This window comes from Phaseolus vulgaris, chromosome 5 (assembly GCF_051622355.1).
Source record: "Phaseolus vulgaris cultivar YP4 chromosome 5, ASM5162235v1, whole genome shotgun sequence".
In the NCBI taxonomy this organism is placed as follows: Eukaryota; Viridiplantae; Streptophyta; class Magnoliopsida; order Fabales; family Fabaceae; genus Phaseolus; species Phaseolus vulgaris.
Window position 1 is genome coordinate 35671950 of NC_143502.1, and position 26078 is coordinate 35698027.

Here is a 26078-nt window from a genome sequence, read left to right on the forward strand (position 1 = left end):
AAAACTATTTATTATTGTAATTTGTTCCATAAAACAAACTGATATGCTACTCTTATGCAGAAGAAACAAATTGGTTCCAAAAAATTAAAAGATTAAATATAAAATAAGTTTAAGTTCTTAATAAGATAAAATTTGTGAAAAATCTAAATTTGTTTACATATATCATCACTATTTTAGCTTGCATATGCATTATACATAATAAATATTTGTTTATATTACTATAATTTACAATAAATTAATAAGTTCAAATATATATCAATACTATAATTAAAACTTATAATAAATATATATTTTTAAACATATAAACAATATTTTTAATCTTTAACACGCACCCTCTAAATCCATACTAATGTTTTCTGGTTTCACTGATGTCTTTATTTGACCCTTCATTTTAGAACGAAGCCCATAAGATTTCTTTTTCTTTTCTCTGTCAGTGTTAAAATATAATGGGTCTATTCGTAGATCAAGGGGCTCGGCCCATAAATTTCTACTAACCAATTTTAATATCTTCGTAAATAAAAATAATATTTGAAATCCTTTTTGGATCAATCTTTATATTAACAGTATCCAACTTATTTAATTTGATACAATGTGAAAAAACAATATTCATCCACCAAAAAAAGGTTGTAGCAATATTCACGTTATATATATATATATATATATATATATATTTTGTTTATAATAAAATATAACTTATTAATTTAATTTCAATACACATTTGAAGTGTAAATGTAAGTTTAATGATCATTTGCTTGTAAATAATTAAAAAAAAACATTTTCCCATATGAAGCGTTTAATTTTGATAACAATTTTTAATCAAATGAAAATGTAAAAAAAATTATATTGTCAGACTATAAATTAATTTTAAATTAGCATGATTATGTGAGTATTCATAATTACTATAGTTTTTAGAGAAGCTTTTAAAGAGTTTTTTTTATATGTTTTTTTAACATTAATATTAGTAATAATTCTCTCTTTGTCATTAATAATGTTTTTCTTTTCTTTTATTGTCAAGGGCGACAAAGATCGTAGCACACGATTCTTACTACACAAGAGCTAACTTGAATTTCTATTTTTTTTTATATATTTATTAAAATTTAATTTCATGTTTTACACTAACTTTATATTTAACATTTTATACAATTTTATTATAACATTTCTTCTTTCGATAACTTTTGCATATAATTTAATTTCTAGTGAGTCATATTTTATATTTGTTGATTCTCTTTGTATTTATAGTGATCAATATTTTAATAAAATATATTAATTATAAGGAGTGTGTTAATAGTACACTTTTGTATTCAACATGTAATTGGTTATATTTATTAGCATATTTTATATGAGTCAACTTATCACTAAAATAATATTGTAATTTTTTTAAATTTGAATCATACAACAAAGTTGGTATCACTTTCTTCTCTAGATTTGGAAGAAGGTGTAAAAAGTAATACATTTACTAGATCATTAACTGTAGGCATGGTTTGATCATCGCCATGTTGATAAATAAATTGAGAAGTTCTAGCCATGTTAAGAGAAGCCTTCCTAATTGTGAAAGGTAGAGTGGTTGTGGCTATAACTAGACTATTTAGCTCGGACCATAAGTTTCCAATGACTTGCCTTATATGCTTTCTAGCAAAAGTTTCATCTGAAATATCATTTTCCTTCATGAGACATTGTATGCTACAAGCATTATCACCTCTCTTTTGTTCCTCCTGAAAATGAAACACCATCAACTTCTCATCCCGTTCTCTAGTTTCATGTTCGAATATAACAAAAACAAAATTTAAAAATTTAACATAATTACAAGTGAATATAGAGTGGGATACCTTGGAGGTTCCTAAGTCATCCCAAAGCCTAAGAATTTCTCCAGAACAAGAGAAGAGTCTTGGATATGGACTCATCATGGAAATGGTTTCTTTTGAGAGGTTATCCCCGATGAGAAAAGTTGCATGTACCAAGGCCAAGCATGATCCTGAAGAAATCACCCCATTATCCAAATATTCCCCAAAAGTAGGAACATATTTGTTGTTGAACCATTTTGCTTCTATTAGATAAGCTTCTAGTAAGTCTATCCACTGCAACAATTAAACATCATTCTTTCATTAACCTCGTACTTTTACCTTTGCTTTCATCAATGTTTCAATTTAAAAGGACGATGATATTATCTTACTGTTTTTTTCAAACAAGCAACAACAGTTTGCCCATGATCCTTTTGAATTTTGTATGCAATCTCATGAGTGATGTTATACAAGGCCATGTAACATATCTTCATATATTCAGGTAGTTTCTCCATTGCATCAAGATCCCACCTGTAAACAATGATAGTTTCACATTTTGATTATTAATTTGGCTAGTTGAGTTTGATTGAAAAAAACTCTAGATGCAAACCTTTGTACTGCCTCGGTGAAAAGAATAAGTTCATCTAATGTTCCATAAGTGTCGAACATATCATCAAGAACTTGCAAAATGCAAATAGCTTTCGCAAGTTCAATACGACAATTTGAATAACATGGTTCTGGAAAAACTCCCAACATCCAGAGGAAGCACTCTCTTGGTCCATCTCTTCCAAACCCAAGTCTTTCGATAAGTCCCAAGTTTTTCCACCACCTAATCAAATCAAAGAAAGAGTCTAATGTTGCATACTTAAATCATGTCACACAATAATAAATTCAAAACGGTAAAAATAAAACTAAAGAAAAATTTAACATTAAGCTACACAACCAATTTTCATCTAAAATATGTTACTATCTAAAAAAGAATTATTTTCAACATAAATATTTTGAAAATTAAAAAATAATTGGGAGATGTTTTCTTATTCTCTTATAGTTTTGACTCATGTTTACGGGCCATCAAACATGAAGTTACATATGGCAATATGATTTGTGCTTATTTTGCATAAATTAAACCATCTTACATTTGATAAAATTTTTTGACATAGATTAGACGTATACTGATATATATTTCTTTTAAGGTCATCTTTCATCTCGACTCAAAAGAATCTCAATCTTGGTTCAATTATTTGTTATTATCATTGGGTGGAACACAAAATTACCTTGAGATCTCTACTAATTCATTTTGGTGAATCAACTGAAGCGTGTCATACTCTAGCCTTGCAAATTGTAGAAGAGCAGGAATTTGGCTACTTTCTTTGTTATATTGTACCATGTAATTTTTTGCTTCCAACCTACTCATTCTTTGATGTCTTGGAAGTTTTAAGGCTTCAACAACTACTCTTCCTACTTCAGGACTTAGGAGTGGTAGTGACTGGTGCAAATGAGCCATTGAGAACTCCATGGCACGTTGTAGCACTTCTTCACCTTGTGCACCAAAATATGATGCCTCATACAAACTTAACATGCCCCAAATGTCTCTGGTGACCGATTCCTTGAAATTCCCACTTTTATCCAAAAATTTATTGAAAACATCTACATCCAATAAGCAATACATGATCAAATTAGTATGTTTGTGAAACAACAATTAGGTAGCTAGGCATTGATGCAAAGGCAAAATGATAATATAATCCATGGAAATCGACTTTTGAATACTTTAATATTCAAACAATATCTTTCTTAGAAGATAGAAAACAACTTAATATAATTGAATTTTCTCATGCTTTAAAAAAGAATAAAGCACTTAAATAAGTTTAACAAATGTAGTGCAAATAATATTATGAAGGTTTAGGGAAAGGAAAAAAAAGACCATAAAAATTTAATATAATGTTCATTTATATTGCCAATAAGTATACCTGAAGATGTAGACCAACCATTTTGTCTCAGCAAGCGAAATTGAAGGGCTGTTGCAAAGATGTCTTTAGCATTGTTACAATCTTTTACTTTTCCAAGTTGTAAGTTGATCTCTTCCTCGAAATGGTGCTCAATTCCTAGTCTTTGGATGGTGTCAATCAACTTCAATGTTCTCAATGAATCACTTGAGTTTAGTAATACCTCTTGACTTTTTATTTTAAGTTGCTCCAAACTTGTCGTCATAGGATTAGTTTGACTAGGCATCTGTAATGTTACCACCACGAGAAAATTCAAAGAAGGAAAATGGTCAAAATCATGTTAGTGTGTTCCCCAAAACACAATCATACAAATATGTAACACTATCACCTAAAAGACCCATTTGAACAAAATAACATTGTTAATAAAATTTGTAATATGTAGTCGAGATATTCTAGGTAATGCATTGGATATGGTCGAGAAACTCCTGTACATGCAAACCGGGACTGGGGATGAGAACATCTCAACAACCTAGAATAAAAATCACAAACATATATCTTGCAGAAAATTTGTATTTGATGTCAGACTAATGCAAAGATTAACTTTGGTATCCGTGTTAATTTAGGTTCATCCTGACGAGGGTCTAACACATTTCTACAAATAGGTTGGCCAACATCAAGCCAATGTACACATTTAATAGCACTTAATTAATAGCATTTAATACTTTTAACCACAGAATACTAAGTATTAACTTAAGCGTGAGAGGATCTTTTATAGGTACCCGACTCTAACTGAGACCTATCAAACACCAACGCTAAGAAATCTGTGTAATATTAAAGATGAGACCTTTCCAGTTCGTACAAGAAAAAAAAACTGAAAAAAAATAACTACAAAAATGCAAATCTTTAGAGTTACCAGATGGAAAAAATATGAATCATTGTATATGTCAAATATTTTGGTAGAATTTTGTTTAATTAGATTCATGACACCATAAATATATTTTTTTCAACAAAAGTGAATCTAGGTTGTCAAGGTATGTGAGGGGATATCCCGGAACAACTTTGTCCCATGTGTGAAGAACATCACATATTCTTTACATGTCAAGAAGTCTCACAATTATGGTATACTTCTTATGAGTGGTTAAATCTGAAGACTTCTTTGCCTTATGATCTAGTTGCGAAATTTTGTCAACAAACTCTTACCTTTGCAAATAAAGTGGAGGAACACAAATGAAAGGTGGTTTGGTGTAGAGTGGAGTTTAGGTAAGTGAAGAACAAACAAGTGTTTGAGGGGGGAGTTGATTAACACAAATAGGATGATGCCGGAGGCCACATACTGGGGGATGGTAATGGATGAAGTTTTATGCCCAAATTTCTGTTCTTTATTGGCATAATGATAAGTAATTCAAGCTGGAACCTGTGCCCTTCATTGGAAGATGATTCAAGATCACTACAAGAAAAACAACTGAAACATGGTGGGGGCTTTGTGAAGAGCATATACAAATGAGTTCAGATATTGAGAGGGATAGGGAGCTTCAAGAAAAGGAACAATATGCAAATCAATGTAATGATGAAACTTTGTTCCTGGTCTATAGTATAACTTTATAAGTTTTAGGACAAAAAAAAATTAAAAAATATTAATATTGCTAATATGAGTTATTAATTTGATCTTGTAAGTTGTATTACCAAACCCGTTTTAATATTAAAAGATTTTTTTTTAAAACTTCAAAAAAATTAAACAACTTTATTTATATAAAATTTGTTAAGTTATATAATCTAGTAATAAATTTTATTAAACAACATCATTTAATGTAAAATTAACCTCGTGATGTCATACTTCAAAGCATAAAAACATTGATTAAGGATATATATATATATATATATATATATATATATATATATATATAAAGATGGCATGTTTGGTTATTATTAACATCAATATTATTTGTTACAGTTTTAATCCAGAAATATTTGGATTCAATTTGTTCACTTCTTACTTTCCTAACCTCCCTTAATAATAATAATTAAGGAAGACTTTCTATAATTCTCAGTTCCTGATGTCACATCATATTTGAAATTCAACCTTTCGAAAGTTCTACCAATAATTTATTATTATGAGGCTCTTCAAATTCAACTTTTTTTATGAATAAATTAGACCTGTATGTGTTAATTTACAAATATTTATAATTTACTAAATTATAAACTTAAAAGATGAATAAAATAATGTAAAAGACCTGTACCGATCATCTATTACCGTCTATTTCACAAATGAATAACGATCATATATACTTAACAAACAAATAAATTAATATTTTAATTGCTTTTATTTTTATTTTTAATTTAAAATATTATAATATTATTATAAAGGGTCGTTGAATAGTGTTGTTGACTACGTGCATGCAACAAACTTTTTCCTTCTATCGTTATGTCGTTTTCATCTGTCGAGACATTATAAAAATATTTATCTATTCTACATTTTTTTCCTATTTTAATAAATCAAATAAAGTTCTTTTTTGTGAAAATTGATATAGTCCATTTTTAAATATAGAATACAATTATTTATACAGAAGATAATTTTACCTGAGTTGAATAAAACTAAAAGTTACTTTTATTTACAGTGGTTAGAAAGAAAAGTAAAATAAAACGGACGGTTTATGAAGAAAAAGAATTCCTAACATGGTAGCTAGCGAATTGAAGGTGTTGTGGAGGTTTGTCTAAGGGAAGAAGAAAAAAGTGGAAAGAGGTACAGACCTTTTGAGTGAGAGGGAGAGAGTTGATGGATAATTGCATGATGGTTGGTGTTGATGTTTTGCAGGATAAGTTCCGTACTTTATTCATCAATGGTGGTCGATTGCGATAACCAAACGAGGTAAAAGATGAAACTCCAGGTTCTGCAATTGCAGTGATTATGGTTGAAGAAGACATTGATGAGTTTTTGTGGTAAACTCTAGGCTGGGATACACCACTTATATAGACTCGCTCAAACTTAATGTCCTTGCCCACTTGTTCACCAAGCACACACGTTATTCACGTGCAGTCCGAAACAAAGCGCTCATCTTTAAAATATGTAAATTTAATTGATTTAAGATAGAAAAATAAAATGAATAAAAATAGTAAAACAAGTTTTACATTTTATTTGAATTATTTTTCCTCTTCGCCGACCATACCATAAACATCTCTTTTAAATATAATTTTTCATGAACTAGCTGACAAAAAAAAATCCTCCCCGAACTAGTGATGATGATGATCTGACACAGCACATGATATGTTTTTTTTAAATAATAAGTTAGAGGATATTGATACATTAACAATCTCAATTTTTTATATAATCACATTATAATTCTTAATATTATTATTTTAATATTTTTTATATTATTTAGTTACAAATTTATTTTTAAATCCATTACATAAAAAATTACCATTCTAAAAATTCTTAAACTATCATTTTCCTAAGTTAAAAGATAATTATTACTAATGCTCGGTTTGATTGTAGACCACTCCAATCCCAGCCCTTCCCCTCCAATCCCAGCCCTTCCCGTTTCACACTATTAAATTACTATATTTTTACTATTTAATTTGAAGCTCCAGAGGTTAATTCATTTCTTCTGTTGTTGTTTATTCAAGGTTTTTATTAATTAAATAAAAGAAAATAAGAGGAAATTGAAAAAAAAGAGTAGAAAATAGATTACTTTTAAATTTTATTATGAGACAAAGTTAAAGGAAAAAAAGAGAGAAATACAAGTAGTATCTTTCATTTCATTAGATCAAAATGAAAATAAAATTAAAAAGTATATTTATATATCAATATATTTTTTAAAATATAAATATAAATATTCTTGAGTTAATAAAAATTAGAGTACAAAAATATTAAATATTATATATGTAACATCACATAAAATATAATTGTAAATATATTTATTTATTTATTTTGTTCTTGCCCGTTAATCTCGATTGAACTAGATGGTGAGCTCCGTTTGATTTGTCTTTAATGGATGCTCTGAGATATTGTTGTTTTTGTGAAAAAGGAAGTTCTACTTGTTGATCACACTCCGACGATCAATCAAACTATAAAATTTGTTTCAATCTAAAGTATTCAGAAAGACCGCACCTTTACCCAGGGTCTTAAACCCCTTTTATATACATTCCTTCAACAACTTTCATCAACCAGAATATTAATTCAACCACAAGAATATAATGTTAACAATACAAGTCAACAATAAGAATATTCTGTCCCAACAGCTTTTATTCGTATTTTTATTTTTATTTTTTAAATAAAAGTTTTATGTTAGGCATTACTATACAACTTGATATCTCAACTATGCTAACATCTCAAATATTAAATTTTTTATTCATATTTAATATATATATACTTTAACTAGTTCAATTATTTCTTCTTGTTTTCTCTTTAATTATCTTTTTCGTATAAACCACCAAACATCTAGGACAACCTCGTAATGTGTCATTGGACCCATACCTACTCCAAACCGAATTGAGTATAACTTTACGTAACCGAACTTACTATTATTCTAAATATCTACATTTTTCTTAATTTATGTAAATAATTATATCATTTAATACAATTTATTTTAAATAATTTTTAACGAAGACACCAATTTAAAATCACATGATTCAATCATATACATATATAAATTATTTAAATTTATAAATAAAATACATCTTTTTGGAAATAGAGAATCGTACTTATATACACTATTTAAATTTATTTATGAAACATGTCTTTCAAATTAGAGAAATGTTGCTTGATTAATTTATCACTTGAGTGACATTTTTCTTTAAGAGAAAATCAATGATAATTCTTACTTATTAAAATTGTCAACAAATAATTGAAGATTAAATATGTAAATTGAGTGTTATTTCATTGTTTAAATAATTTACTTTTTGGAGGGGAGAGAATAAATATTGACTTTCTCCCTCAAACTTACAACTATCTCTTGAGTGGTCATAGTTTCAAAGGAGAAATAATTATTTTGACACCCATTTCACTCAAACTTTAAGTCAGAGTTGAGAGCCATGAACATTATCACTTAAACAACCATTAGCACGACAAGACAATAATTAAATAATAATCAATTTTAGAGACAAACAATAATTAGTCATTATATTGATTAAATTAGAGAACATTTTATAAATTACAAAATTTATTAATATCTAAAGTAGTTTTTATTATTAATAAAAAACTATAAAGTAGTTTATAAATTAATATCTAATCATTAATTATCAAAATTTTAATTATAATTTTATAAAATAGTTTTTAATTTAATTAAATAATAACTAATTATTTTGATATTTAAAATTAATTTTTATCTAATGATATTATTGTAATGTTGAAGCTTGTAAATATAAATTTTTTTTTTGTAATCATTTGTCAAAATTAGGGCATTAATATCATTCTTAACTCTATTCATCTAAAGATATAGATTAGTTTTTCATATTTTAAAGTGCATGTTCGTAGAGAAAACTTAACTTCTCTAAAGTATAAAAACTTCTAAAAATAAAACAGCCCCGCTAGATTAAACATGTAGAGTACAAAAGTTCATACACCTTCTACATAATTCCATCTCATCATGAAAATTATAAATAAAAAAACTTTAGAAAGAATATAAAGAATTTATGATTTTAGAGATAGAATTTTATGATAAATAAAAGTAAATTACTTACATGATCCCGACTAAATCATATCTTATGCGGGGATTTCTATTAATATTTTAAAGGCTATATAATGTGAAACGTTCATTTAACTGGTGAATATTTATAAAACATCAAGAGGTGCATATTATTAACCGTTTTGTACGGTTCAGCAAAAAGTAATCTTTCTATCATGAAAGAGCTTTTCAATTTTCTGTCTTTTCCCAAACTCAACCCTTGAATCAAAACCACTAGCCTCTCCGTGTTTTACCTTTCTACAACTGACAAGATCCAGAGAAATCCCACAAAATTTTAGAATAACATATTTTTTTGTCTTCTACGAAATCTCTTTCACATCATACAATACCCGTTAGAGATTAAAGTGATATAATAATAAACTATTGTGTAAATATTTTTAATATTAATTAACATTAAATTAATTATGATTTGTAATTTACATTATAGTTTTTTTAATTCTGATTAAATCATTACTTCTAACATATCGTTTAATATTATATTAATTCTATAAATGTTAGAATATAATATTTACTTTATATTTATTATTTTTAATATAAATAATATATTCAATTGGCAATTTCCATTCAATTGAAATCAATGAGTTGTTTCACTAGTAGAAATAATGATAACCTGTAGAAAATGTTAGAGCCTCTAATATAGCAACCAAACAACAGGTTGAGAAGACTCCATTTTACAATCATTATCAATTTGAACTCATGCAGAAAGCACGTAATGATAGAGTATCTTATTGGGGTTTTGACTATCATGTTTTTTTTTTTTTATACTAAAATGGAGTCTGTTTCAATTGAATATAAATAATATATTCAATTGGCAATTTCCATTCAATTGAAATCAATGAGTTGTTTCACTAGTAGAAATAATGATAACCTGTAGAAAATGTTAGAGCCTCTAATATAGCAACCAAACAACAGGTTGAGAAGACTCCATTTTACAATCATTATCAATTTGAACTCATGCAGAAAGCACGTAATGATAGAGTATCTTATTGGGGTTTTGACTATCATGTTTTTTTTTTTTATACTAAAATGGAGTCTGTTTTTAAAAAAATTATAAATTTGTGCAAGTCGTGCCAATTTGGCACAACTTCTACATATGAAGTCGTACCAAGTTGGCATGATTTCTGCCACGTCAATTTCTGAAGTTGTGTCAACTTAGCACAATTTTGTCCACGTCATATATATATATATATATTAATTTTTCTTGTAAATTTTTTATTTATATATTGAGTAGTAAGTTATGTAATGTTTAAAATTAATTTGATACATAATTTTCTAAGGGTGTTAGTTTTAAGCAATAAAAAATGAATAATTGTGTATGGATCATGTTTGACGATAATGTAATATATTAATTTGGTTATTAGATTAATAAAAAATATGAAAAAATTGTTATTGCATTTGGAAATAAATAGAAATGAGAATTAATTATTTGAAAAATAAATAGAGAATTGTGGGGAATTTCAAGCTATACGTCTGCCTTGTCCACATGTAATTGTTGTTTGCTCATTTTGTCATTTACAGCTAACGACATTTATCGCCCCACTGTACAGTCTCCATAATATTTCTAAGCTTATGAGGTCTAATTTAATCCATGAAATAGACGATTCAATTCTAAATAAACAAAAAAAAATGTTCATATTGCAGAACCGAAGGTCACAATAGAAACAATTGTCCGCACAAACGCTTGATAATAAAATTCAATTTCAAGTTTGATTATTAATTTTCTCATTTTCTTTACCTAAGTATTTATTCCTTTATAAAAAATTTATTTATCAAATTAATTTCAAATATTACATAACTTATAATTTTAATTTTAATTAAATAATTATAATATATATATTTATTTAAAAATAAGAATTTTTTTTTAAAATATGACGTGGACATAGTCGTGCCAACTTGGCACGACTTGCCCCAGATTTATAATTTTTTTGACAGCAACCCATTTTGGTAAAAACAAAAACAAAACTCCATGATGGTCAAACAACTGTATCTTATTTAAAGGTGAAAAAATGAAGTTCACACCTCAAAAGAAGATCACATACCAAATTCCTTACAAAATGCAATTTAATAAGTATTTTTAAAGTGAAAAAATCTAGATATAACACTATAAGAAAATCATGAAATAGAAACCAATTTTTAGATACCAAAATAATTAGTTGCAATAGTAACTAAATTATAGACCATTTTGGAAACTAAAACAAAAATTGGTTTCTAAATTAGTTTATATTATTTTCTATTATTGTTAATAGTTTCTAAATTGGTCTCTAATTAGCAACCAAGGTTTTAGAGAGACTAAATTTAGAAACTAAATAATTGGTAGATAAAACCTTGGTTGCTAATTAGATACCAATTTATAAACTATTTAACAATAATAGAAAATAATAGAAACTAATTTAGAAACCAATTTTTGTTTTAGTTTCTAAAATGGTTTCTAATTTAATTACTATTACAACTAATTATTTTGGTTTCTAAAAATTGGTTTCTATTTGATAATTTTCTTGTAGTGTAACAACACTTATTAGAATAATTATTTAAAATAAACAATTTAATTAAAACTTTGTAATTATTTTCAATATCACTGAATAATTATTTAAAAAAATACACAAGTTTTTTAGAACATGAAAATCTTTCATAAGTATAAGTTTATAAGTGATGTGATAAGTGATTAAAATTTTATTTTTTAAATTAATAAAAGATTTAAATGTATACAAATCATAAACATTCAATGGCATATTGAAATAAAAATTCAAAATATATAAAAAAATTCGATATTTAAGATCTTAAACAAATACAAATTCTAAACATTTAAAGTTTTATTTAAATAAAAATTTAAAATATGTAAACTTTTTAAAATATTTAAAATCTTAAATAAATAAAAATTATAAATATTTAATGTCCTATTTAAATAAAAATATGAAATATATTAAATTCTTAAAACATTCAAAATATTAAATAAATACAAATCCTAAATATTTAATGTTTATTTAAATAAAAATATGAAATATATAAAGTGCATGAAAATCGATTTTCAACATTAACAAAAATCCTAAATCGGTTCTTCCTTTTGTATAAGGTGCATGAAAATTGATTTTCAACGCCAAAAAACCCCTAAAACCGATTCTTCCTTTGTATAAGGTGCATGCTAATCGATTTTCAACAATTTTAGAACTTTAAAATCGATTCTTCTTTCTATGTATGCATGATAATCGATTTCACTCACCTCCAACTTCTAGATCCAAGTTTCCACGTTTTCCAAAAATCCTTCCTTTGATGCATCGATTCCTCTTACAACTCTTACATGTCTCAATGCCTCGAATTTCACATGCATGCATGGTGTAACGAAGGGTATTTCAGTAACACGCACGTGGTCTTCGTGGTTTTGCTCCCCTTTACTCGACTTTCTCTACAAATGAGAGAGGAACTAGATTGTTGAGGATATTAAAATTGTTCAATGTGAAGGCAAAAAATTGGTGAACTTATAAAAAATTCTCATAATTTCTTGAGTTACGAAGTGGCATGCTTCCTGAAGGTAACATGATGCCAACATCTAATTATGATGCGAAGAAAATATTGTGTCCAATGGATATGCAGTGTAAAAATATTCATGCATAGACGATTGTGTGATTTACAAGAAGGAATATGAAAAGTTACATCAATGTCCACAATGTGGGGTATCACGATACAAGAAGAAAGATGGTGACTCTGAATATGATGTTAAAAAAGGATGTTCCTACAAAGGTGTTGTGGTATTTTCCTATAATTCTAAGGTTGAAACGATTGTTCACTAATGCAAATGATGCAAAATTGATTAGATCGCATGCATATGGACATAAAAAAGATGGTATGTTAAGGTTTGCACTTGCTACAGATGGAATAAACCCATATGATAACTTGAGTAATAAACATAGTACATGACATGTGTTGGTAGTGATTTATAACTTATCATCATGGTTGTGCATGAAACACAAATACATAATGTGATCTTTGATAATCTCAGGTCCAAGACAATCAGGAAACAACAATGATGTTTATTTAAGCTTATTAGTTGAAGATTTGAAAATGTTATGGGAAGTAAGCGTTGATGTCTTTGACGGGTACACAAGTGACTCTTTGCATTCCATTTTGTGTTATTTTGTACAATCAATGACTTTCTATCATATGGTAATTTGGGTGGGTACAACACCATGGGCCACAAAGCATACCATATATGTGAAGAAGACACATGTTACTATCGACTAAAACATGGAAGGAAAACGTGTACCTTGAACATTGAAGATTTCTTAGTTCGAACCATCCCTTTGGTAAATTAAAGAAAACATTTAATGGTTGTCAAGAGAATGAATTAGCTCGACGACTTTAAGTTGGTCACAAGTATATGAATGTGTGAAGGACATTCAAGTTGTACTAGTAAGTTGCAAAAGCAAGTCACAACAAAAAACACATGGAAGAAAAGATTCATCTTCTTTGATCTCTCATATTGGATGATGCTTAGTGTGCTCAGCATTGTATAGATGTCATGCGTCTAGAGAAAAATGTGTGTGATAGTATTATCAGAACACTCCTCAATATTCAAGGCAAGACAAAAAAGGTGTTAATGGTAGTTTGGACATGGTTGAAATGGGTATAAGACAACAATTAACTCTATAGTCTCATGGTAAAAGGACATACTTGCCTCCAACATTTCACACGTTGTCTAAATAAGAGAACAAGAGTTTATGTGAGTTTTTAAGGGGTGCAAAGGTTCCTGATGACTCTTTTACAACAAGTGTACTGCGTATGAAGTAATAATGTGTCCCTAAGAACGAATATGGAATCCACAAGGAACAAATGAATTATCAAGTATAAGATGTTGACCATAGGCTTTGATGTTTCCAAATCCAAGTGGATTGCTTAAAGACTCTGTTGCTGCTTGTGTGTGTGTGTGTGTGTTTTGTAGTTTGAATTTGTTAATTCGCTCATAGTTATGATCCAAGGTTGCTTGATTCAAGTTCTTTTGAAAAAGATATGTTTTCGAAAGAAAGTGAAAAAAATCAGATTCAACATTCAAGAACAAAGCACATTGAGATATTATGGAATCTTTCCTCCAGGGAGTGCATAAAATAATAACAGAATAACTACCAGGGTACCAACTCATGTACCAACATCAAGGGTCCAGTCTGTTTACATAGGCACCCTCAACTTGTCACTACACTCCTCTTCATCATGCATGCAACCTAACCCTTACATGTCCTAGCACACACGGGCTTAGGTTTAAAAGAAAGTATTTACTTAAACTAGACCCCATGTGCACTAAGCACACCCCTAGGTCCATTACTACCCCTCGCTATCCGCCTAGGCCTTATGCATGAAAGGTTATACGAAAGAAGGGACTAATATATACATTTGTGGCCCAATCACATGACCCGCCAACTTGGCCCAAGAGCCGAATTGATCTGTTTATGACAGGTGCTGAGGTCCGACCACCAAGCACTGAGCTCTGAGCGCTCTGATCCAGTACAATATCCAACTTATTAATTTATTTAATTTGATACTCATTTACCATTGGTACAAAATTATGCATAAAAGATATTATTTATACAATGTGAAAAAACAATATTCATCCACCAAATAAAGTTGTAGCAATATTCACGTTCATATATATATATATATTTATTTATTTTTTATGAGAAAAATATAATTTATTAATTTAATTTTAATACACATTTGAAGTGTAAATGTAAGTTAATGATCATTTTCTTATAAATAAATAAAAAATTCCATATGAAGCGTTTAATTTTGATAATAACTTTTAATCAAATGAAAATGTAAAAAAATAAAAATATTGTTACACTATAAATTAATTTAAAATTTAAAATTAGCATGATTATGCCAGTATTTTTTTTTTTTATCAGCGTTATGCTAGTACTCATAATTACTAGTTTTGAGAGAAGCTTTTAAAGAGTTTCTATTATATTTAAAGAGTTTCTTTTATATATGTTTTTTTTAACATTAATGTTAGGAATAATTCTCTCTTCGTTATTAATATTGTTTTTTCTTCTTTCATTGTCGAGTTGTTACTCCAATCGCACACGATTTTTACTGCACAAGAGCTGAATTGAATTTCTATTTTTTTTATATATATTTATTAACATTTAATTTCATATTTTACACCGACTTTATATTTAATATTTTATATAATTTTATTATAACATTTCTTCTTTCGATAACTTTTGCATAGAATTTAATTTCTAGTGAGTCATTCTTATATTTTTTTTTATTCTCTTGTATTTATAGTGTTCAATAAATTTTAATAAATAATAAAATATATTATAAGGAGCGTACTAATGGTATATCTTTCTTATTTAATGTGCAACTTTATATTTATTAGGATTTAGGGTTTATATTTATTAGCATATTTTAGGTGAGTCGACTCATCACTAAAAAAAATTGTAATTTTTTAAAATTTGAATCATACAATATAATTGGTATCACTTTCTTCTTCGGATTTGGAAGAAGGTGCAAAAAGTAATACTTTCACTATATCATTAACTGTAGGCATGGTTTGGGATGTTGATAAATAAATTGAGAAGTTTTAGCCATGTTGAGAGAAGTCTTCGTAATAGTGAAAGGTAGAGTGGTCGTGGCCATAACTAGACCACTTAGCTCAGGTGATAAGTTTCCCAGGACTCGCCTTATATGCTTTCTAGCAAAAGTTTCATCGAAGATATCATTTTCTTTCATGAGACATTGTATGCTACAAGCATTATCACCTCTCTTTTGTTCATCCTAGAAAGGAAACATCATTCACTTCTCATCTTGTTCTCTAGTTTCATGTTTGAATATAACAATATTATAATTTAAAAATTTAGCATAATTACAAGTGAATATAGAGTGGGATACCTTGGAGGTTCCTAAGTCGTCCCAATGCCTAAGAATTTCTCCAGAACAAGAGAAGAGTCTTGGATATGGACTCATCATGGAAATGGTTTCTTTTGAGAGGTCATCCACGATGAGGAAAGTTGCATGTACCAAGGCCAAACATGATCCTGAAGAAATCACCCCATTATCCAAATATTCCCCAAAAGCAGGAACATATTTGTTGTTGAACCATTTTGCTTCTATTAGATAAGCTTCTAGTAAGTCTATCCACTGCAACAATTAAACACCATTCTCTCATTAACCTCGTACTTTTACCTTTATTTTCATCAATGTTTCAATTTAAAAGGACGATGGTATAATCTTACTGTTTTTTTCAAACAAGCAACAACAGTTTGCCCATGATCCTTTTGAATTTTGTATGAAATCTCATGGGTGACGTTATACAAGGTCATGTAACATATCTTCATATATTCAGGTAGTTTCCCCATTGCATGAAGATCCCACCTGTAAACAGCGATAGTTTCACATTTTGATTATTAATTTGGCTAGTTAAGTTTGATTGAAAAAAACTCTAGATACAAACCTTTGTACTGCCTCGTTGAAAAGAATAAGTTCATCTAATGTTCCATAAGTGTCGAACATATCATCAAGAACTTGCAAAATGCAAATAGCTTTCGCAAGTTCAATACGACAATTTGAATAACATGGTTCTGGAAATACTCCCAACATCTAGAGGAAGCACTCTCTTGGTCCATCTCTTCCAAACCCAAGTCTTTCGATAAGTCCCATGTTTTTCCACCACCTAACTAAATCAAAGAAGCAGTCTTATGTTGCATATTTAAATCATGTCATACAACAATAAATTGAAAATGGTAAGAATAAAACTAAGGACAAATTTAACATTAAGCTACACAACCAATTTTCATTTGAAACATGTTACGTTGTAAAAATGAATTCTTTTCAACATAAATGTTTTGAAAATTAAAAATAATTTGTAGATTGTTTGTTATTCTCTTGTAGTTTTAACTCATGTTTGCGGGTCATCAAACATGGAGTTCCATATGATGACATGATTTGTGTTGGTTTTGCATAAATTAAATCATCTTACATTTGATAAAATATTTTGATGTAGATTAGACGTATATTGATATATATTTAAGACCATCTTTCATCTCGATTTGAAAACAATCTCAATCTTGGTTCAATTTTTTGTTATTATCATTGGGTGGAACACAAAATTACCTTGAGATATCTACTAATTCATTCTAGTGCATCGATTGAACTGTGTCATACTCTAGCCTTGCAAATTCTAGAAGAGCAGGAATTTGGCTCTTTTCTTTGTTATATTGTACCATGTAATTTTTTGCTCCCAACCTACTCATTCTTTGGTGTCTTGGAAGTTTTAAGGCTTCAACAACTACTATTCCTACTTTAAGACTTAGGAGTGGTAGTGACTGACTGGTGCAGATGAGCCCTTGAGAACTCCAAGACATGATGTAGTACTTATTCACCTTGTGCACCAAAATATGATGCCTCGTACAAACTTAACATGCCCTAAATGTCTCCGGTGACCGATTCCTCGAAATTTCCACTTTTGTCCAAAAACTTATTGAAAACATCTGCATCTAATAAGCAATACATGATCAAATTAGTATGTTTGTGTAACAACAATTAGGTAGCTAGGTATTGATGAAAACAAAATGATATTATAATTCATGAAAATTGGCTTTTGAATAGTCTTTAATATTCAAACAATATCTTTCTTGGAAGATAGAAGCACAAATTTTCTCATGCTTTAAAAAAAGAATAAAGCACTTAAATAAGTTTAACAAATGTAGGGCAAATAATAAGTGTACATGAAGATGTAGACCAATCTTTATGTCTCAGCAAGTGAAATTGAAGAGTTGTGGCAAAGAGGTCTTGAACATTGTTACAATCTCCTACTCTTCCAAGTTGTAAGTTAATCTCTTCTTTGAAATGGTGCTTAATTCCTAGTCTTTGAATGGTGTCAATCAACTTCAATGTTCTCAATGAATCATTTGATTTTAGTAATACCTCTTGGCTTCTTATTTTAAGTTGCACCAAACTTGTCAGCATGGGATTAGTTTGACTAGGCACCTGTAATGTTATCACCATGAAGAAATTCAATGAAGGAAACTGGTAAAAATCATGTTAGTGTGTTCCCCAAAACACAATCATACATATATGTAACACTATCACCTAAAAGAACCCACTCAAAAAAAATATTATTGTTAATAAAATTTGTAATGTGTTGTCGAGATGATTTTGGCAATGCATCGATATGGTCGAGAAACTCCTGTACATGCAGATCAGGACTACCAGGGACGAGAACATCTCAGTAACCCAGAACAAAGCCACAAACATAGGTTTTGCAAAGAATTTGTATTTGATGTCAAACTAATGCAGAGATTAATTGTGGGATCCGTGTTAATTTAGGTTCATCACTATGAGGGCCCAACACATATATGTAAATATGTTGATCAACATCAAGCCAATGTACACATTTAATACCCTTATAACCACTGAATACCAAGTATTAACTTAAACGTCGGAAAACCTTTTGCAGATATCCCCATTCTAATCGAAGACGATAGCCAAGACCTATCTAGCAGCAACGCCTAGACATCTAAGTAACATTAAAAATGAGACCTTCCCAACCCGTACAAGAAAAAAAAAACTAAGAAAAAGAAAATAACTACAAACAACGCAAATCTTTAGAGTTATTAGATGAAAAAATTATGAATCATTGCATATGTCATATGATTTTGGTAGAATTTTTTTTAATTAGAACCATGACACCATAAACATATTTTTTTCTAACAAAAGTGAATCTAGGTTGTCAAGGTATGTGAGAGGATATCCTAGAACAACTTTTTCCTATCACATATTCTTTACTTATCAAGAAGTCTCACAATTATGTATACTTGTTATGAGTGGTTAAATCTGAAGACTTCTTTGCCTTGTGATCTAGTTGCGAAATTTTGTCAACAAACTCTTACCTTTGCAAATAAAGTGGAGGAACAAAAATGAAAGGTGATTTGGTGTAGAGTGGAGTTTAGGCAAGTGAAGAACAAGAACAAACAGGTGTTTGAGGGGGGAGTTGATTAACACAAATAGGATGATGCTGGAGGCCACATACTGGGGGATTGTAATGGATGAAGTTTTATGCCCAGGTTTCTGTTCTTTATTGGCACAATGATAAGTAATTCAAGTTGGAATCTGTGCCCTTCAGTGAAAGATGATTCAAGATCACTATAAGAAAAGCAACTACAACACACATGGTGAGGGCTTTGTGAGGAACAGATGCAAATATGAGTTCAGATATTGAAAGTTTGTTCTTGGTCTATAGTATAACTTTTAGGAAACACAAAAAATTAAATAATATTATATTGCTAATATGAGTTATTAATTTGATCTTATAAGTTCTATTACTGATCCTCGTTTTAATATTAAAACATTTTTTTTTTAAAACTTAAAAAAATTAACATTTATATAAAATTTCTTAAACAACATTATTTAATGTAAAATGTTCAGTCAAGGTTTCAACTCCGTTCTTGATGTCACATCATATTTAAAATGTTCAGTCAAGGTTTCAATTTCAACCAATAAAAAATTGTACCAACAACAAAAGACTGTACCAACAATAAAAAACTGTACCAATAATTTATTATGAGACTCTTCAGATTCAACTTTTTTCTATGAATACATTAAACGTGTATGTGTTAATTTACAAATACTTATCTATACTAAATTATAAACTTAAAAGATGAATAAAATAATGTAAAAGACCTGTACCGATCATCTATTAACGTCCATTTCACAAATAAATACAACTTTCTTTATTTCTTATGTGCATATATTTCTTTCTTGCCGTTCGTTTGTCTTTTTCATTTTCGAGACATTATAAAAATATTTATCTTTCTACATTTCTTCCTATTTTAATAAATAAAATAAAGTTATTTTCTTTTGAAAGTTGATATAGTCCATTTTTAAATATAGAATACAATTATTTATACAGAAGATAATTTTACTTGAGTTGATTAAAACTAAAAATTAAAAAATATTTATAATCTATAACTAAACCCTAAAGATAAAAGATTTGACGCAAACATTTTCAGATTGTATTTTACTTTTATAACTATATCTCCCACTTCATAATTGTTTTTTTATTATATTAACTTTTTATTACAGTATATATATATATATATATATATATATATATATAAACATGGGAATGACGAGTGAGATAGACCTCAGCAGTTACTGAGGTAGACTTATATAGACTTAGTCACCAGTTATGCCTGCCCACATGTTCAACAAGTAAACATTATTCACGTGCAGTAAGAAACAAATTGAGACTTTTTTTTTTCTCATATATCACTATTTTTAATTTTATTTTTATATTTAGTATTTTTTTTTATTTTTCTATTTAGTGTTCTTTTGTTTTTTAGTTTTTATTTAATATCATTCATGATTTTATTTTTTATTTTGAAAAAAAGATTTTTCATAATGGTGTTTTTAGAATTTTTTATTTCTTTATCTAGAGTGAATGGAGAAGAAAAAAATAAATATAAAATAGAATAAAAATAAATTTAACAACTAATAAAATAAAATAAAATAAATTTTAAAAAGAATTAATAAATTAAAAAAATAAAATTTTGAATGCATTAAAAATATTATTGTATTGGTGATTTTTAATGTTTTAAATAGTTAGAAATATAATTATTGAAAAAAGAAATGAGTTTTTACAAAATAAAAATAAAAATAATAAATTTAAAATGTATAGTTTAATTTTTCTTTTAAAATGAAGAAAAAAAAATCAAACTTTACAACAACATATAAAAGTTTAATTATTTTATTGGTTTTTTAAATTTATTTTTATTCTATTTTATATTTCTTTTTTTCTTTTTCATTTACTCTAGATAAAGAAATAAAAAATTCTAAAAGCACCATCCTCAAAAACCATATTCTAAAACGTTTTTTTTTTTAAATAAAAAATAAAACCATGAGAAAAAACAGTGTTAAATAAGAAATAAAAATAAAAATAGTGTTAAAAGGAGAAAAAAAGTCATAAAGTGCTTATGATTTTTCAAATGTATAAATTTTATTGATTTAATATAACATAATAAAAGATAGAAAAATAAAAATGAATAAAAGTAGTAAAATAAATTTTACATTTTATTTAAATTATATTTTCACGAACTAGCTGATAAAAAAAAAATCCGCAAACTAGTTGATGATCTGAGAACAAACCCACACCCACATGTTATGTTTTCTTTAAAAAGAATATGTCAAAGAGTAGTAATTATTAACGTTGACATCAAGGCTCTGTTTGGATTGAGGAGGGGATGTGTGAGGATTTGAGGGAGTGGATGTGTGAGGAAAGTGTGAAGAAAGTGAGAGTGTTTGGATTGGGGTATGTTAGGGTGGATGTGTGAGGAAAGTTTATGAGAGTTTGTGAGTGATGTGATGGTTATGATGAAATTTTAATTTTGTTTAAAGGTGTGAATTGTTACTTTACAGATTAACCCTTGCCTATTAAAAAAATTAATAATAAAATAAGTTTTTTTGTTTAAAAATGAAAAACTTTCACACATTTCGTAAATTTAAAAATTATAATTAAAAAAATATATGTTAAAGGTAAATATGTATAATATAAAAATTATAATTAGAAAAAAAAATATGTATTCAACAAATTAAATAAAAACAGAACTTCAAGTAATAAAATTGAAAAATAAATCAAATCTTATATAAATAAAAAGATATTATTTTTTAATATTAAAAACCCTCTAGAAATGAAAAATAAAAAATACTACAACAACATAAATAGAATGTAATTAACAATAAAAAAAATTTCATAAAAAATTATAATAAAATAAATTATAATTCATAAACATAATAACTATATATAGAAATATATTAATATAAACATAACAAAAAAATAAAAACAGAATTTCAAATAATTTCTTTAAATATTAAACATATACTATAAAATTAAAAAATAAATCACATCTTATATAAATAAAAAATTACTATTTTTTAATATTAAAAAACTTCACAATAAAGCAATCTAAAAAATACAACATAACAAAAATATAACTTAATTAATCATAGAAAAGGATTTCATAAAAAATAAGGATAAAAACGTATTAGTAGTATAATCCGATATAGTTCAATAATTAATTATTATTATTATCTTTATTAAATATTTGTGTTAGTTAAATTTATTTAATAACTAATATTTATAATAAAGTGTAGTTTTTATCAATAAATTATGTAAAAATACGTGAAAATATATTAATTATATTTTCAGTTTCTAATGAATAATTTAAGTTAGAATAAAATTATTTTAAGTGATGGATTGTTTTTAGGGATTTTTTTTGTATTAAACAAATAAAATATTTAGTATAAAATAAAATGAAAAATGTTTAGTATAACTTTTGGTGATGACCATGATCCAACCCAGGTAATATTTTCAATTTTAATTAGATATAGTATATTTTTTTCTTTAAAAAAAAACTAAATTCAACCACATTTAATAAAATATCTGATTAGAACTTGAAAAATAGGTATCACATGATCTACTCTAATAACTAATATATAAATGAAATATTTTATTTAATTATATTTTTTTTACACTGATTTATAATATTTTATAAAATAATAAACAAACTTAAAACTTCCTTAAAATTTATTATGATTTATTTCTTCATTTTAAATATTATATATATATATATATATTTTAAACATAGTACAATAAATTTTTTAAAATACTAATACATTCCAATGAAGCATTGTGATACATTCAAATGAGGGTAAATTTGGAAATAAGGGATGCTGACATGGCTTTCCTTCTACATCTCTTCATTTTGAGGGGAGAGGATATTTACTGTTCACAGGTATATCCTCTCCTTCACTTCCCTGCACATCCCTTGATCCAAACCATGGATATCCACTCACATCCTTCCTCTTGAACAGTACATCCATGGAAGCAAACAGGGGGCAAATCTACCTGGTACTCCCTAATGCTTGGTTTGATAGTAGACCACTCAACTAATGGCAAATTCACATAAATGATGCAATTTAATTATGAAATTGTCAAAATGCAGAAAAAAATTATATAAATAATATTTTATAGTCAAAATCATATTTTATTTAAATTGAAGTTCACAACTCAATTTGCAATTTGTTGAAATTTTTTTCCATAAAAAAATATAATTATTATTTTAAAATAAAAATATATATGTAATAATTATTTAAAATTATATGAACTAAATAATAATGTTGTTAAATTATTTCTTTAATTTAGTTTATTTAAGAAAAGTATACATAAAATTTAAATATTAAAATAATATCTTATTGTTGACTGCAATCACTCAATAATGTATATAAACTTGAAAAACTTCATATACAATTTTTTAATATATCAATGATTTAGGATAAGTTTATTTTTTTGAAAAAAATTGTTTTAATTCTTCAACTTTATAAAGGCTTTGTTTAAATAAAACAAAATTAAACTTTTGTTATTATTTATAAAATAACAAATTTCACAATATTATTATTCAATTCATGTAATTTTAAATAATTTATAAATTATTATTACATATATATGTTTTGTAAGGATCTAGAAAATAACTTTAGAGTAGAAGTGCTACATTTAAATGACACTTGAATATTTTGATATTAAAAATGAAAAGAGCATATAACTAGAAAATTCAGTTATTTAAGTTTTATTTTAAAAGAATCACAACTCTTTAGAAGTTTTCTTTTCCCATTCATCTTCTTTCCCTCTAAGATTCTAACCTCCTCGCTCATCATTTTGACGATCGAAGTACGCCATTAGACTCCTAGTAGCGAAGACTACAAGACTGCCCGATCAGAATCTGATAGAGTAAGTTCATTTTTGTTCCTTTTTTTCATTTTCTTTTCCTTCTCTCTAAGATTCTCACATACTCGCTTATTAGTTTGACGATCAGAGTCTACCATTGAACTTCTGGCAGTGAACACTACAGGATTGCTTGATCAAAATCTCAGATAGAGTAAGTTCATTTTTGCTTTTCTCTTTGCGTCAAATTTTGAACTTGTTAGGTTGTCTCTGTCTATGCTTTGCATGTAAGTCTTTTAGCTTCAGGGTGAATCTCTGTTAGCTTAAGGTCCTAGTGATATAGTTATATTTTTTATCATGGCTCTGTGTTGTAGGTTAATTATCTTTAAGTTTTTGGTAGATTTAGAGCTCTTAGTGAGCATTTGCTCAAGTAAAGGTAAGGGAATGTAGTCTTATTATTTTCAATAGAACCCTAGGTTAGAAGATATGAATGTGGGGGTGAAGTGGTTACCATTCTCAAATTTTGCTTGCAGGATTGTCTTTTCAAAGAGTAAAGTAATATATTTACTGAAATGGTTAATTTTGAATATTATATATTGATTTTAAAGTGAATAAGTTATTGAAAGTGTTTGTGATTGAGAATTGAAAGTGTTTTTAATTGAGAATTAAAATGGAATTTGTTTGAGATAGAAATGTGAAATTGTAGATATAATAGATGTTGTAGAATGTATATGAGTTTGGAATTAATGAGTTAACGAATGTATTTGAATAGTTTGTTGAATTAATTCAAATGTGATATTTAATGAGAATTGGTTGTTTGACATTAAATGAGTTATGGAATGGTGTGAAAGTGTGATCAAGACATAGTATTTTCAGGAAAGGAAATACCTTGAGATTGTTGTTAGGGTGTATTGATTTATTAGGCCTGTAATGAGACGATTCTGACTCTACTGATATAATGGAATCACATAGATGAAGTTATTCATCTAGTGATAGTCGAAGGAGGTTCATATGACTTTGTCTGCGATTTGAAATATAATCTAGTCTTTCAGGTCATATGAACTTACTCTGTCATATGAAATGATGAGATGATGAAATATTGAGATGTTTATATGCATGACTGTGTGGATTCATAGCTAGTAGTATGACCAGTGCAGGTCTCGGGATTTTAATTTCAATACACGAGTCTTCCGGAAGTAGAGTCAAGTGTCTGAGTGTGTGAGTCAGTAGAAATCTGAAAGGAATAATGTGGATGATAAAAGTGATAAACACTTGATGACTTTGTGTAAATTATGAAAATTTGATGGACTATGTTTGTTCTTAAAAGTCAAATTTATATTAGAATTATTAAAAATAGCCAGCTGCCGATAAAAAAATAATAATAAAATAAAATAAAATAAAAAATAGCTAGCTTACTGAGTGCTTTGTTTTGTGTTTGTTTTCTTTAATCTGTGATGATAGTGTTAATTTACACTAGAGCATATGAAGTTGCAGGTGATAGAGTTCCTCATTGAGCAACCAGAGAAACAAATGTTTTTATGTTGAATGTTTATTTTTGTAAACGTTTGTATATATATTAAATCTCTATGAAGAGGGATATCTTTTTGAGATACAAACATGAGAAAGTAGTATATGTTTATATGTTAATTAAATATTGCTTGTTTTGTTTTTATTTTATTATATATGGATAAAATTAGGGATGTTATATTTTTATTTAATTATCATTAATTTCAACCGAAGGTTCCAATTTTGTTGACAACTTCAATTTAATTAAAATATACTGAAGTTATCAACCCAATGCACAATTTCTTTTACATTTTATTTGTAGATATACTTAGGCTTTTTTTTATATATTGACCTCAACACAATGATATTAAGATAATTATTTACACAAAATCTATACATAAATAGTATAAGACCTTTTTTTTTTACTTCTTACTATATGATCTTAATCTACGCAATTTAGACTATTAAT

The 26078-nt window shown here is 27.4% G+C and overlaps 1 protein-coding gene and 1 pseudogene across 1 annotated transcript; both read right to left on the reverse strand.

The window, feature by feature from the left end:
• Positions 1-1349: 1349 nt before the first annotated feature.
• On the reverse strand, positions 1350-6677 carry LOC137835519 (putative terpene synthase 11). The gene is made up of 7 exons (XM_068644058.2): positions 6470-6677; positions 3746-4007; positions 3053-3425; positions 2389-2607; positions 2171-2309; positions 1827-2075; positions 1350-1712 (listed from the first exon to the last, which is right to left on the reverse strand). The coding sequence occupies exons 1-7, from the start codon at positions 6641-6643 to the stop codon at positions 1389-1391; spliced, it is 1740 nt and encodes a 579-aa protein (XP_068500159.1). The 5' UTR covers positions 6644-6677; the 3' UTR covers positions 1350-1388.
• Positions 6678-15847: 9170 nt separating this feature from the next.
• Positions 15848-18393, reverse strand: LOC137834357 (putative terpene synthase 11; annotated as a pseudogene).
• Positions 18394-26078: the final 7685 nt, after the last annotated feature.

Bases quoted from the DNA above. Each gene is read 5' to 3' on its own strand.
- LOC137835519 (XM_068644058.2), bottom strand. From the start codon at position 6,643: ATGTCTTCTTCAACCATAATCACTGCAATTGCAGAACCTGGAGTTTCA. The intron at 2,310-2,388 runs GTTTGCATCTAG...CATTGTTTACAG, and splicing joins TTCACCGAGGCAGTACAAAG to GTGGGATCTTGATGCAATGG. The intron at 2,076-2,170 runs GTAAGATAATAT...TAATTGTTGCAG, and splicing joins TTGCTTGTTTGAAAAAAACA to TGGATAGACTTACTAGAAGC.